General features: G+C 37.6%; 1 protein-coding gene across 3 annotated transcripts in view; it reads right to left on the bottom strand.

Moving 5' to 3' along the window:
* The window catches only part of INPP5A (inositol polyphosphate-5-phosphatase A), a 3,411,481-nt gene that overhangs the window by 1,427,385 nt on the left and 1,967,491 nt on the right, over nt 1-16,605 (bottom strand). For all 3 annotated transcript variants that reach the window (XM_044056820.1, XM_044056818.1, XM_044056819.1), the window contains exon 7: nt 4,018-4,070. In XM_044056820.1, coding sequence (XP_043912755.1) covers nt 4,018-4,070 — 53 coding nt within the window. The remainder of the gene's footprint in view (nt 1-4,017; nt 4,071-16,605) is intronic.

Raw genomic sequence — 16,605 nt, 5'->3', positions numbered from 1 at the left:
ATAACTCATTGTAGTACTGTTACAAAGCCAAACTAGAATATATGTTAGCTCTATGCCAGTTAATCCTGAAATGTTCTATGCATTTCAAACTGGAATGTGTATTGTTTTAATGCTTTACAAATTACACTACATATCATGTAAATATTATACACAGATATAATAGCAACAGGGTAATAACCGATTAATTCTTCACAGTGTCTGGACCTTCTCCAGTTAGATTCCCAGTTGCAGGACCCTCTGTGGAGAATTTGCATTTTCTCACCAACTTCACACTGGTTTTCTCTTAGGTCTCTGATTTTCACACATATTCCACTAGATTCCAATAGATACACAAGCCATCTAACTGGCAATGCTGAATTTTCCCTATATGCAAGTCTCTGGATGTGTGTATGTATGTACTCTGTGATAGAATCCCATCTGGGAATGGTTGCCTGCCTTATACTTAATACCTGCTGAAACAAATTATATCCACAGTGTTGAACTAGATGAAATGGGTGTATATACTACATATAGAAGGAAGAAGTACTCAAAAGACACTTTCAGAACAATGCTTTTGTTGGAAAAAGGTTCTCTGTTGTAATTCCTTGGACCATAGCTGTGACTACTATTATGATAAAAGATGGCAGAATATGTATTAAGTCCAAAGGGTACATCTGACAGCATTCTCTCTACTCCAAAGTACAGTTGAGTTAATGTATAGAGTTGGCCAGGGGTCACAGATAGAAGGGGGCTCCTTCTCAACTGCAAATTCCATAAACAGTAAGTTTTATAACTTGTTGTTTTACTGGTAATATTGAAGTTTGTCAGAATTATGGGGCTTGTAAAAGTATGTCCCATACTTGTGATACAAAGGTGGAAAAAATGTTGATTTATTAAGTTTATGCCAAAAGAGGACAGCCTTCAAAACAGGAGGCTTATTGTGAAAATGTCATCTTGTTAAAATCTTTGTGAAATGTTATATAAAGCAAAAAACTGAATGACACGACACCATACCAACTTCTATAGGTATACCTGAAACACAAAAACACTGGGATTATTTTGTAGATTGTTTCATAGCTTTGGATCACTAGGCTAAATAAATAAAGAAGATTAACATTTAAAAAAAATGTATTTTAATAATGAGAGAGATCACCGGTCCACTGACTCTCATGGCACCTGAAGAAGTAAACAAAAAGTTACCAAGGCTATAGATGAGGGAAAGGTGGTACACACAGCCTATCTAGACCTCGCAAAGGCTTTCTCCAACATTCCCCATTCTGGTATTAAAGACAAGCTCACCAGCCTGAACATAAACCCCTATGTCACAAGATGGGTTGCCAACTGGCTCATGGACAGAACCCACATAGTGAGAGTTGCGGGAGCTAGGTCCAACTCTAAACCGGTTACAAGTGGCATTCCCCAGGGCTCAGTCCTAGGACCCCTCCTGTTCGGTATAAACTTCTCAGAGGTACAGGCAAGCACGTGAGGACTATGGCTGACCAAGCTCGCAGACGACTGCAAACTAGGGGCTATAATTCACTCTCCAGCTGGCACAGACATCCTCCAAAAGGGTCTTACTGAGACGGATACCTGGTGTCAAAATCATGGCCTCAAGCTAAATGCCAAAACGTGCATATTCATTCCCTTTGGAAAAAACAAAGTACCCACAAACTACCACATAGGTTGTAGTCCGCTAAACACGGAAAACATAATAAGGGATCTGGGGACCCAAGTAGATAGTAATCCCTCCTTTGATAATCACACTGTCAAAGTCATTAGAAAATCCTTCTATGTGGCCCACCTAATCACAAAAGGGTTTGCATCCAAATCAAAAGAGGTCATTGTGCCCCTCTACTCATCACTCATCAGACCCATCATAGAGTACAATGCCCTATTTGGGATGTACGTTACAAGATACCTGCAACAGCTGGAAAGACCATAGAAGTACCTCACCAAGAGGATCACTGGCCTCAAACAGATGACCTATGCAGCTCGACTGAAGAAACTCCAGCTGTACTCGGTTGCATACTGCCTACTCAGAGGTGATCTCTGCCTGACATACAAGACCATGTCCAACCCAGAATTGATGGACATGCTCCACCTAAAGAAAACCTTATCCCCTCGATCCAAACGCTCTAGGGATCTAAACCTTACAACAATAGATAGGACATGCTGGAGGGATAGATTCCTGTCCCATCGACTTCCCATGCTTTGGAACAAGATTCCAATCTACATTAGGCAGAGCTCCTCACTAACACTCTTCAAGAGAAACCTTGACGAGTGGATGGAAAACAGAAAGTTTACCCCGGGGATCACTTCAGTGGCTCTGCAGGACAGAGGCACAGGGAACTAATCTAAGGGGCCGGTGAAAGCCACCACATTCTGACTAGGCTTATAAATGCATTCGAGCAGATAGCCACGTACCTACCTATGAACCTATACACACATCTAAATAAACTGCTGGAAATAAGTTCCACTTATGACACCCTACTTCATATCAGAAGCCTTCAAAGCACACAGCACTGAATTCAGAACAACCTCCTTTAAAAAAGTATGCCACACATACAATTATTTTCTGCTGACTTGTTTAAAGTGGAAAAAATACACTAAAATGTGTGCATATAAGTGTATTTGGATTTGAAGGAAAAATTATGTACAGCAACCTGCCCTGCTACAGACAATGTTAAATACATTTTTCAGCAAAGCTAAACTATCTTTATTAATGAAACAATGGTTCTAGGCATGATACAAGAACATATAAGAATGTTCCGTCTGTTCTACTAATTCATTTTTAGAACCTTTGATTTCCTTATTGTAAAAAAAAAAGTTTGCTGGTCTTGGTGAAGATGAATCATAAGATCTTAACATACTCTAGATTAAGGAGATGAAAATTTTGTTTAATGTCTCAACTAAATTATGAACTTATAGGAACATAACTCTTAATAAATCTTCATACTACAGTACTGTGCTTTAAACAGACGTCCTTTGCTATGTATCCTAAATGCCTAATGTGGGGCTAGAACTCTCAGACATTTGATCTTCCTAGCATGGAAGGTAAGTACTAATCCTGCTGAGATTTTCTTTCGTCATTTCGGAGTACAGAACGCACACATATTTCTTCAAAGTGTTTATAATCCATCTTTATCTTATACCTATGCAGGTTAAGTTCTATTAATATTAAAATGTCTCTCCTTCATATCCTGTTTTAGTAACACACATATAAGAAAAAAGCGGCCCTGTTTCTAGTTGTTTAAAAACTTGTTTGACTTCACCATTCCCTTTATTACTGCTGCTGCTTTTTCCCCATTATACTAATGCACTCTACTTCCTGCATGTTTCCTTATGCATACTGAATACTGCCTCTTAGCTATCCCTTTTTACATTTCTCTTGGAAACACAGCAATCTCTTTATCATACTGTGTCTGGTGACCTGTCTGATACAGCCATTTGCCACTGTCACTGTGGTCCTTTTATATTTGCCCATTGCTCCTTTACTCAGCCAAGGTCATCACCCCCATCAGGTCACCATGGATGAATTAATACATCTTTATCAAAATGACCCCAGCTGAAATCCACCACCGTCACCCTTGTCAGCTTTGAATCTGTAGATGACTTTCTACTAAAGCACACTAAACTTATTTATAGTGATTTTTATGAAGTTTTTAAGGTGACTGTGCATTCCCTACTCAAGCTGTAGTGATTAGGAAAATCCAGACGTCGCAAGACAAGAACACTTTTTAATGAAGGTAAATCCTTAAAAATATTATTCCTTAGGAATATCTGAAATACTTTTATCAAAATAAAAATCTGTATGTTGTAATGCAGCAAAGCTCATTTGTACTTTAACTAAACACAGTTTATTTGTTCAATGTGGCTTAAAACATATACCTACAAAACTAGCTTTTGCTCTTAGAAATATATGCCATTTAAAACAGATAAGCAAGGAGATGGTGCCAGTGTTGCAGCAACTACAAATTAGTTTAAGGAAAAATAAAGGAGAAATCATAACTGGCACTTAAAAAATAAGATGCAACATACCAATCCGCCACGGACCATCTTGTTCTGATGAAGCCTTTTCTAGACCACTTACACTGAAAAATAAAGAACATGAACAAGTGACATGATGTGCATTTAAATGCTTTTTCTATAAAGCGAGGCAGTGCAAAGACATGAAAAAGTAAATATTAATCACTACTGTAAACATTTTCCATAGCATTGAGCTGATTTTTATACTGTAGGATCTCAAAAAAAGCTAATGCTTTGTTCAGTAAGTCATATCAATCTGTACTTGGAGTGATATATTATTCTACATTAGAAATATGTCATAGTTCAAGATATTTAATTGTTTTGCTCTGCAGGCCTATGATCAATTTACAAATATATCAACTTTATATTAATATATTTACATGAACAGAGGCAACAGTCATAACAGTTTAGTACTGGTTTATTGTTTTATGAGGATACTGGAAACTCTTCAGTACATATCTCAAGATAAATGTAATGCAAGTTATAAAACAGTTCCAGCATGCTTTACTTGCAAATGTTCTTGAATTATGGAACAGAATTATAAGGTGTGGTCTGAATTAAAGTAAATAGAATATGTCAAACATCAGTTCTGAGTCACCAGGATTAATTTATCTTTTAGTGTTACAAACCGAATAAGAACAAACACAAACGGTATATTACTTAGTGCAAAAAAAAAAAAAAAACTAACTGCACACATACTTTAGTTTCAATTCTACAAATATATTTTCCTTTAATGTATGAAGTCCATAACAAGAAACAAACTTTAATATTCAACACAACTGAAATGAAAGCACTTGATTTTCACTGCAATTCTACAACAATCTACAGTTTGGCATACTTTGCTGAACTGCTGGATAAACAATGTTAGTAGCAGTATACATGAAGTGCCTACTCTGACTTGCAGAAATTGTCAACATTATGCTATAAGTAGCATACAACTTTTAATAAAATAGAATATTGTTTTGCTTCAATTAATTTTTTTCTTTGGACAAAAGGAAATAAATGACCAGAAGCAGAAACTTGCTTTTTTCTCTGTGTATGATAGTTTGTCTTTTTACAATACACTCATTAAGATAGTATTAATTTCCAAATGGAAAATATATGGTATCTATGCATACCAGCAGCCTAGAATGAAATATAGGAAGCAAAGTAATCTAGCTCCAAGAACTACATAAGATGAACAAGCATACTTCTCAACTTGTTTTAATGTAATATTTTTCCTGTTTAACAATTAAAAGAAAACAAATCACGCTTAAAATCTTTAGAAAGGGAAGAACTGTTAGATTTAACAAGTAATAATTCATACTCTGAAATCTTCAGACATTGAAGCGCTATTAGAGTTAGCTGATAACCCATCTAACAAGAATGGCTGTGACTTTGCAAATCTACAGTCAGTGTTCCTCCGTAGTCAGTCAACATATGTTTAGGTGGCAAGAAGACAGATAGCTGGGATCTTGCAGCTTTTGTTTCTTGTTCTCTGCATATCAATGTTATCTGAAATACAGAAGCCTTCGTGTCACAGCTGGGAGAGCCTATAGGCTGAGCAAGCCCATGGTGACCTTTTACAAACACTCTGGAAACAACAGCTACATAAATAATCTTAGCAATGTGGGGTAAAAAGATCTCCAGACCACATTAACATGAAGACAGAGGTTATGAAGGACTAATGTCAGAAAGCACTGTGTGCAATAAGTAATGTACACAAACCGTGATTGATAATACAGGGCACTAAAGCCCTAATTCATCTTTTCTCTATCATTTTACTGAGAGAGACCATATCAAATTAAAGAGTGACCCAGCAAGGGTTTATTCGACCATGCAAAGGAGAGAAAAGCATGGAATAAGAATTTGAAATGGCAATGACACCACTGTAATTACTGCATCTTAAAGGAACAGCATGACTGAGACAGTCGCAGGGAGAGCTTAAGAATGAAGCAGCAAAAAAAATCAGTGAAACCTGCTAACATCCTAAATGACCCTGTAACCTAACAGCTTCTGTACTTCCATTTATTTTGTTTACTGAAAAGCTATTGCCTCATTTCCCTCTTAGCTAAACTATAATGACAGAATATCATTTCAGATCACTCGCTCTGAAATACACAGCGCTCAAAGGACAGGAGCAGCACCAACAGAAAATTGCACCCACAATTTTTTCCACAGTTTCTATCATTTTTTTTATTGTTCTCTGTACAAAATCCTTAAGTGTTTTTTTTTTTTTTAATAATTTATAACACTATCGATCAGATTCCAAAACAATTGTTCTCAGTGTAATTCTGCCCTGATTCCGAAAGACTTGCTCTAAGTGTAAGCGACTCACACCTAACTATAAACAAGCTTACACCGAGGGCCAGAATCCAAAAGATGTTTTTTGGAACTGGTCCCTCCATTTTGACAAAAAATACTTAAATCATTTGCAAATTCAAGTAAATCAAACAAAGTACAGTACTTTAACTATGTGATGCAATATATTATAAGGAAAACCCTGTTAAGTCATTTATTTTTCAAGTGATTTATTCTTTGCTTAGTCACTCAAGCTATGTGTTGGAACTCTGTCACATGACTCCTGAGTTAAAAAAAGAAATCAGAAACATTTTCTGGGACAAACAGAATTAAGCAGTAAGTATGACAAGGGTGAAGCTATTCCCATTCCCGTGCTGGAGGCAGTGACAATAAAGTTTTGCTCTGCATATATAAGTTTCCCTGCTATTAATAGTTCATCCTATTTTTTTTATTTAAATATGACCTGATTACTTAAAATGCTGAATATATTTAAGGGATTTGAATTCAATGATTCCATGTAAATTTAAGTGATCTAACTGCATGCTTATAAAATGTAAAGAAACACACATATGTGACTATTTTTCATGAAGGCTGTGCCCTTATCACAGTTTTGGCAATTTATATTCAAAGGGTTTGAAAATGAAATTTTACTTCTAAATATGTTGTAGGGTGTGGGAGGGGCAGCAGTTCACTAACAGATTTACAGATTTATTTTTTGGAAAACAGGTACAGGTAACTTGGGTTCAGTTATAATGTGTTCAAGATGAAGGACCCAAATTATTGCCTAATATGTATGTATGTATGTGATACTGTAATTGTGATGTTTACATGTTTGACTTGAGATACTTTGCAAAGCTTAGTTTGTATAGCGTTTAAGGAAAATTCAAAACAAAAGGACCTGCACTTAATACCTTTGTCCAGTAGCATACCTGATTAACATAAGCTGCAGCAAACACTAACATATTAGAACTGTTAGATTTAGCAAACAGTAACACATACTTACACGCTTCAGACAGCAACATCCTATTAGATTTAGCTGGTAGTCCATCTATAGGAATGGCTGTGACTTTGCACCTCTACAGTCAGTGTACCTCAGTAATCAGTCAATATATGTTTCCATGGCAAGAAGACAGACAGCTGGATAATTTGATATGGTCTCCCTCTTGGGTACTAATGCTTGCAATTTTCCTACAAATTTTGCAAACTATTTTGGCATTTTCTTACAAGTTTATCCAGAATTTCCCAGTGTCTCTGGACATGCATAACAAGTATGTTGATTTCCCAAACAGTCCATATACATCTGCTACCATGGACCTACATAACTTATGCACTAAGAGCACTATATATTTAAATTAGTTGTTTAAAATATGATACTTAAAAACACAACTTGAAAAAACTATTACATTCAGCATATATTGCAGACAGGAGAGGTATGGAAGAGATAGATAAATAATATAAAAAGCATAACTATTATTCCTTTTTCTTCCTAGAATTCTTTAGTGGTCTGCACAGAACTTTTGTGTTACATATGCTCCTTACTAGAATAAAAAATAAGTACAGAGGGACTGGGAACAAACAAAAGTTATCTGTGTTTACACTAACAAATGGAAGTTTATAGGCAATCCCAACATAAAGCTGAGTTCATAATCTTACACTTCCAGGGCATAACTTGAAAGCAGTGTACTAGAAAGGTAACAGTGAGCCATGGGATTAAATAAGAAAGATGCAGGTGAATTTACTGGAAAAAAAAAAGCATAGTCTTAATGAAAATATAGGTCATTAAACTTTATTCAATGAATGTGCTTTCTGGCAAAGAGCAAAACTTTCTGTATTCTCTCCCACATGTAGAAATCTGTGGCTGATGAACCCCTACTAATCTTACATTCAGCATGGACACTACCACATAGGGAAGAAGAAATCTACTTTTCAGCAACCAAGTCAGAGGAGTAAACTTTTTTATTCATAAATTAACAAAAAAATGCTGATTCATAGAGACAGCAAACAAACAATTTATGTATTCCCAATAAAAATGATTGCAGAGCAAGACCACTAATATCAAATAAACTAAGTTAAGGAAACTACAAATCCTAATGGGTGATCAGTAAATAAGTTGAACGCTATATGCTTGCTAATGTCCAAGACTGTGGACCAGATTGCAAAAGGGAGTTTCTCTCAGTGCAAGTCTGCCCTGATTCCGAAGGACTTGAGCTCAGTGAGTGACTTACTTCAGTGTGAAGTCTATCTATACATAGGCTTACTTCAGGGACCAGATTCCAAAACACTGTGTCTCATCCTGCTCTCAGTGTAAGTGGCCATTTACACAAACAGCAAGTTTTTTGGAAGCGGGGACTGTGTGTGCAGGGGTTGTCACAACTACTGGATGTAGATGAGGACACAATAGAGGAAGAACAGAGCTATGCCTTAAAGCTACAGAAGGTGCTTTATTACTTGCAAACCAAAGTGCATTTGTAATATTACTCAGACTATTACATGATATTTTGTAATAAAATGTGCAGTAAAAAACAATTAGTATTAAGAAAACACTTGTAAAACAAACTATGCAAGAATATATGCAGATAGGGAGCACACAGTGTATTAGACAGGGAATTATATTGTTCAGGGACTACATCAAATGAGTCGGAATGATTCCACTGCAGTCATTAGGGCTCCTAATTGCAACACTATAGGGAAATGAAGTATGTAATTATATAAGCAGTTAAGCCTTTTTGTCAACCAATACCTCAGACTCCAATGAGCTAGTCTGCACTCAGATCATCACTGACTTGCAAAGGAAAAAATTAAGAGCTCAGCTAATTCCTTCTGGCAGGACTCACAGAGAGAGGTCTATTACAAAACATAAAATCGTAATTCAATAAAATTACACATGCCTTGTAGTTCCAGATTCCTGGACCAGGTATCTCAAGGCAGATTATTTTTTTTTCACTATGCATGCATTCTCAGAGTTACAATTGCACATTTATCCATGTCATATTTTGCAAATGTTAGACAGTGATGACAATTACCAATTAAAATTAGAGATAAATAAAAAAAGTGATGGAACACTGAACTCAGACATCAGAAGGATATGTTTGTGACTTCCTTTCTATCTCACAATGCTGTACAAAAGATTTCAGCCCACACTGTTTTTCTAGTACTGCACACTGACTAGCTAGGAATAGGACAGATGTCATTTGCGAAAGGGGCCCATGTCTTGAAACTTAAATATTACATCAGTTTATTGCCTTGAGCAGTTACAAAAATACATGTACACATCGGGGGGCCATTCTCATTCCATACTTGATTAAATTTGCAGATTAGTTTAGCAATAAAAAAGTTGCTTAGTAATCAGTTTTTCTTTTCGTGCTGAAGTCTTCCTACAAACAAACAAAAAAAAAAATGATTATACGACCCTGTTTGTGGACATCTGCCACCAGCTTCAGGGGATTACAGTACTACTGACAGCATGGCTGTCTGAAAATTCTGTTCCAGGGCACAAAGTTTATTTCCTACAGCAACACACACACTTCCATCCACCCCCGTCACATCCTATCAAGGTGAATCACATATGAAGGCATAAACACCTTCCTAGTCCAGCAGGGGGCAGTATTACTACCACACATGGCAGTTCCACTTGATCACTATCATTCCAAGTGGATAAGTCACTAAGGGTGACCAGAAGCCGGAGAAAAGAAAACAAAAAATAAATATAAAACATAGAAGTAAAACAAAGACAATCCAATCATAAAGTAGTGCCTGCCAATACTTGTCCTTTTAAAAAAGAGTGAAGGGGTGCTAGGCACTAAACAGACAGCAGGTCAAGTTTTGTCAACCAACTATATGATTGTCATTCTAAATAAGTACAGCTGCCCCTTTATCAAAGAACAGAGGCAACCAAAGAGTGACTGCCTGCAGAATGTGTACAAATGAAATCTTATTATTAAATCAATCTTAAATTATGACTGCTGCATTTCCCCTGGCACTTGCCATGAGCTTCTGCTAAAATATGGAACTGAAGCTGGGCAGCTTAACAGAGATGATACAGATATTTGGCTTCCGATAACTAGTGTGTAGTGTTGCCAAAAAGATACATTTTTATTACATTTTCTTATCTGCTGCTTCAGTCATTTCTCAATGCCTCACTGTTAGAGATAACCCCACAACTCTCAAAATGTCACTCTGCATATGACACAGTGGTCAGCTTTGCTGACTTACTTATTTCATTTACTGACCAAGTGTCTCCAGCTTCACAGGGCCCGTTTATTGTGAAGGCCTAGGAAGAAAACCAGCATTACAGAATGGATGTGAGATTTTGCATAATGGTGTACAAAGAAATGAAAAATACAATGTCATTACCATCAGTAAAAATGTAATGCGTCAAAGCAATATACAGAGGGACGTCTCCAGTGGTGCAGAGTCTGTGAACCTGAGTACTGTGAAGGAGGTTGCAGTTTGAGTATCACACCCAACAGCTGAGGAAACTGTGGTGGTGGGAAGTATTACATGTCAGTGAGATGGAGTGAAATGTGAATGTTACTTTAGAAACAAACAGCAAAGCAAACATGCATTCACAAGCATGAATACAGTATTGAGGAACCATGAATTCTTCATGCGTAGAATGAGTTGGTATCTGCCTAGTATTTCAGAGTGCATTGCAGGTGGCATACCTGAGTTACCTGTGACAGTGTGAATGGAGTACAGAATGGCACAGACTGAAGTAGCACTGTGCTATACAGGCCATTCCTATCACTTTTACAGAGAATGGTAGAAGAGCACTGTGGCTGGGGTGGTGGTCATACATCTTCTATATACAAGAAGTTACTTCCTGTAGATGTTTCACAAGGACATTAAGGACTCGACTTTACCTCCTAAAGAGCAACACTTTTTTTGTATTGTTACACCAGTGAAGGGAATGTAAAGGGAGATGCCCCCTCCTTACAAAACATAACAGATAGTAGAGTTACCAAAACATGTTATTGTGGTGCAATCGAGCCAGAGTGCAATTCACAAAACACATATAAGCCAAGTTTATTACTCATGCCTACCATACTACACTTACACCATGCAATGACCCAGGATGCACCAGTGCAGCCTCAGCTGTTTTGAGGTTCCTAGCCTGCCTTTAAAGGACATGTGACAGTCACTGTGGCCTGAGGTGAAGGCAAGGTGACAACCATGCCTCCAAGTCATTCTTTGGCTTCTGAACCCCTCTGTCCTCAGCTCAGTGTATCGCTTGGCAATGCCTGCCATTCAGTACTATGGCAACCCAATAACATGTACATGACATACCTAAAGACACATACTCATGAACTGCTACTGATGTCTTGACTTATGTGTAACATAATCTGGTGTGTCAGCATTGTCATTTTGTGTAATATTTCACTATGGAGATTGCTAAGTGAGAGGCATTTCTGTGTAATTTATTATTTATACATCACTTAATATTATAAGCGCATGACATATGTCTGTCTCTGAGTAAAGCTCTTCACTCCACTAAATGGAATCCTTCAAGAATTCATAAAAACTAGCAAGCATTTTTAAGACCCGCTGAAGGTACATAGGTGCTATGCACTGCGTTTCTAGCACAGTGGTAGATAGCAAAGTAGAAGCAAAACATGAAAACATCTCACCAGCCATGAATTACTGGAAGCTATTGCTCTACTTTAGCCTTCCGCTACTCTGGTAATAATTAATATTGCCAACATGATAATCTCTCCTAGAATGAAAGGAGTTCCCAAAACTTGATGTGGATTGTCAGACAGGGTGGAAAGAAACAATGGATCCAAAATTCACTGCAGGTTATATGGTTAAGCTGCTGGGGTGAACAGAAAGTGATATAAGAAGATTCAAGTAACCATACAATGACAAAGGTACATGAAGGTCATCGCTGTAGGAAGGGACGTCTCTTTATACCTGGTTATCACAACTGTATTATGTCACTGGGTCCTGTGGGTTCCGTTCCCAAGAGAATAAGGTAAATACTGCCCTACACCTTGCACCAGAAAGTAATTGTCTGAGCTTACCTTTTGGGCATGGTGATGAGTACATGAAAAGCAAGCAGCAGGTGTTCAGGTGATGTGATACAGGCACTAGGGAAGCCAGCAATGGAGTTGGAACTTGGACATGGAAGGCCGGGTATGACCTGACAGTGGTGCCAGCTGATGTTCTGTAATGGTATTCACTAATGCCACTAAGGAGATATCACAACATAACATCTGGGCCACCTGGCACAAGAGGGGATTTAAGGGTCACCTCCACCCTAACCTGTGAGTCATGTATAACAATTGAGAAGGTTGGGGAGTAAATCACTTCATCCTAATTGTAACTAATTCAGTCTTTGAAGGGACTGCTAAACATGAACTGGCAGGTCATGGTCATGGGGTCAAGCTGCAAATATAAAGAATAAGAGTGGACAACCCAGGACACTCCCCAGGTTGCTCTAAATTTGGTTGAGTCACATGAGCTTGAGTTAGACTTTTATGAATATTCATTTCTCATACAAGTTAAACAAACAGAAAAAAAACCCAGAAATAAATATTTTATGCAGGGACAAGTCACCCCGGCACCCTTTTTATTATATTTACCAATACCACAGCCTCACTACAATGTAGAAAACAGGAACAACACTGAAAATGCACTGCCAGCTTACACAATCCAACACACTGCAATAAAACAAACTGCAATATTCAAAACATGACAAAAGGAATGGTAATTGCATATGCCTCAGTGAAACGTAGGAATGCCCATCTATCAATGCTGGTTACTGTGGATCCACCTCTAATGCTGTATTCACTCTCAGCAAAGGATATAAACTTGATCACTTGCTATTCAAAGAGAAGCTCGCACCTGACAAGGTATACAAGCACGCATCTTGAACAGAATTTGCAACAGCAAGTTGTAAATGATGTTTGAATCTTTTACCTTATATGGGATCTATTTATTAGTTACTATACTGGGCAAGCTCCTCCACAGACACCAGCATAAAGGTGCAGATATAAGCCTCTAGCATCTCTCCTCACTTTTGTTCGGTGGCTGAGATAATTACTGGAACTTATGGCAAAGCTTCATATCATGTTCCTTCCCCCAGGCAATAAAAGCAGTGCCAGAGCAGGCCATGGCTGATAATTTGGCAAATTCTCAATAAAAGCAGTGCCAGAGCAGGCCGTGGCTGATAATTTGGCAAATGCTCAATAAAAACAAAGCCACAGCAGGCCATGGCTGATAACCTGGCAAATTCTCAATAAAAGCAGTGCCAGAGCTGGCCGTGGCTGATAATCTGGCAAATTCTCAATAAAAGCAGTGCCACAGCAGGTCGTGGCTGATAATCTGGCAAATTCTCTAAAGCTTTTAAGGATGGGCATTTTAGGCAGTGAATGCATGAATTTTCCAAACATGGATATTATGACAAAGATATAAACTGTCAGGACAGGGAAAAATCTAGGTTTCATACCACTCAGTAGACTTTAGCAATGTTGTTGTTTCTTTCGGCTTTTCCCAGTTAGGGGTCGCCACAGCGGAACTCCGGTCTGCTAATGACTGGTAGTTGATTTTTACGTGCTGAGTTACCAGCCCTGATGCACAACCTTCAACGAAGGTACACCCATTCACGCATGTCTCCACGCAGAAGACGCTCTAGCTGAGAATCGAACCGGACAGCGTCTTACTGTGAGGCGACAACGCTACCGCAGCACCACCACCGCCCAGTAGGCTTTAGCAATACAATGCAAATTTTATTGATAGTTAATTTTTAAATGGATGTGCACACAGTAATTTTAATGCTGGATCTTCAAGTATGAGATATGTATGCCTAAAACAACTGTTTTATTGTAAACTTTCTAGTGGGAGGAAGCAGCAAGTAATTACACAGAAAGTGGAGATGGAGGGTTTCCTGGGAATGGCATACAGGAAGGAGAATAAGTAGCCCACATGACTCAATTGAATCATGTTGAAACACACACAAATTAACAGGATATAAGAATTTAAGCAGGAAGTATTTAGTAAGACTAAACATATTGAATAATCACTTAATAAACACACTTGGATCAGCTGAATAAATTACTCAAGAGCCATGAGACACTAAGCATTTGCATGTGAAAGCAGAGTCTAACAATAAAAATTTAAAATCCAGGGAAGCTGATATGAAGAACAGACATCTTCATAAAGATCTAACACTTTTTAAAATACCAGAGGAGGAAGAATGTGAAGACTGTTTAAGCTATATAAAATGAAGCATTGTGGGATGGAGTAAAGTGGTATCCTGATGGAGGACATGGGGATAGAGAAACATAGCATTCTGGGTATTTTTACTCTAGCAACTTTGAGTTAGAATGTCTCAGATAGTATTTGACATATTTTCATCTTACATTCTAAGGGAAAGATATTATCAGTCCTGTGGTATCTTTGCAAAATATTTAAAATGAGAGACAGGAAGTTCTAAGTAACAATATTTTTTTGTTAGCCACTTATTCTAGAAAAGTTGCTTTCTAACCTATTATTAGGATCTGCATATAGTACAAGGTTACATTTAAGCTGCTTTCCCTGCACAGTTGAAGGTCAATCTACTTGTAGGTGCAGTTACATTTTATAATCCAGGGGATGAATTTCAGACATTGAAATAGCTGACCTAGAGACTTAATGAAGATATGGAGGATAAGTCCTTGCCGATGGTTAGTACAACTGAGTGTAATATATATGAAGGAGTGATTGCCAAAGTTACTGAAGCCATTTTCTCAGCTTAAGAGAAGAATTACAGAGAAATATTAGGCAACTTCACCTGTGTACCATAGGAGAATTTAACAAGACAACTGTTTACTAAACCTATCCCAGCACAGATGACAGAATTTGTAACTAAATGTGACTTTATGACTGAATACGTATTTGTTTGCTATTGGTACTATTTATAAATTGTGTACCATGGAGGAGGACTGTGACAAAATATACAGCCATATACCAAAGGCATATGTGGAGTCATACAAAAGGGTATATAATAGGATAAGACCTTGCATGCAGTCGTACCCTATTGTGTACCTGTAGTTCTCCATTTATGAAGTAAGCAAGCAACTTCTACCACACAACCTTATGTGACTTACAAACATAACACCATCCAAATACAGGATGCACCCAATGGGTTAACTGAAGGGACACGGGCCACATACATTTTGATGATTGTTCTCTGAACAGCAATCCCCCTTCCTAGCTAGTATATTGCTTAGGGTAGAGAGCTGAGCAGCATATCTGCAATAAAGAAAGAATAAAACAAAAGAAAAATAAATCCTTACCAAGAATAGAGTTAATGGAGGCAACCCTCCTACCACAATATCATCTTACCCTTTCCAACACAGTGATAATGTCAATCTCCAATCAATGTGTTTGTCAACAGCACCAAATCCCCTTATTACAATGTTATGGTAATGACCACAGGATTGCCATCTTATGTAATCAATGAAACCACTTTTTGAATTCCCCTTGGGCATGACACAGCAAAGTGCAACCTGGAACACAACTTAGTGAGGTACTGTATATATTTTACTAAACCGCCGTTTCTGGCTGTACTGTGTTGGACAGCATTATTGCACAATGCTTCCCCTCATCAAGAATGCTGGTGGGTGAAATACGTCACTGTACTATGTGGTGCACGAGTACACCATTCACAGATGTTATTCAGCCCCTGCCTGTGATCATAGCATGAAAAGTAACTTGGGTAGAAGGGCAGAAATTAACCTAGACATCTAGTATGTTTTAGTTGCATGAATCTTTATAAAGGATGTGATGCCACAAACAGGAAGTAGGAGAACGGAAAACATTTACTTAATAACATAAGCAAATACACTGATGCCTTTGGTTTTAACAGCAAATGTCTGAATTCGAACTATTGCATAGAGGTAATGACTATGTGTATAGCTAAGATGTTGGTAACCAATAAATAATCCAAACATATTTGGAAGATATTATGGGAGCAGAGGAAGAGGAATATTGTGTTCTGTGTTTGCTGAAAGATACAGAAACCATTTAGCGATGTAAATAATGGCTTTAGGTGATTTGGTCACATTGACTAATATTGATATAACACACTGATACCTTGTAAAAATGGGAAAAGGGGGGTTGATGAAAATGACAACAGATGTCTGTGCATTGCTACATGTTACAGATTTAAGTAAGGAAGACTTTTTAAATGCAGTGACAGAAACCTGGGTACTTCTTACTTGAAGATGAAAGTATTATACAGGGCTTTCCTCTTATTTTCTCTTGAAAGACTTACACAGACTAATTGGATTTTAATGTGTTATACTTGCAGACAATAAATATGCAGTCAAAATGAATTAC

The sequence above is a fragment of the Protopterus annectens genome, chromosome 14.part0 (genome assembly GCF_019279795.1).
Source record: "Protopterus annectens isolate FY-2018-M chromosome 14.part0, PAN1.0, whole genome shotgun sequence".
In the NCBI taxonomy this organism is placed as follows: domain Eukaryota; kingdom Metazoa; phylum Chordata; order Ceratodontiformes; family Protopteridae; genus Protopterus; species Protopterus annectens.
The sequence above is the reverse complement of the archived record's forward strand: the minus strand, read 5'-3'. Positions and strand labels throughout refer to the sequence as shown.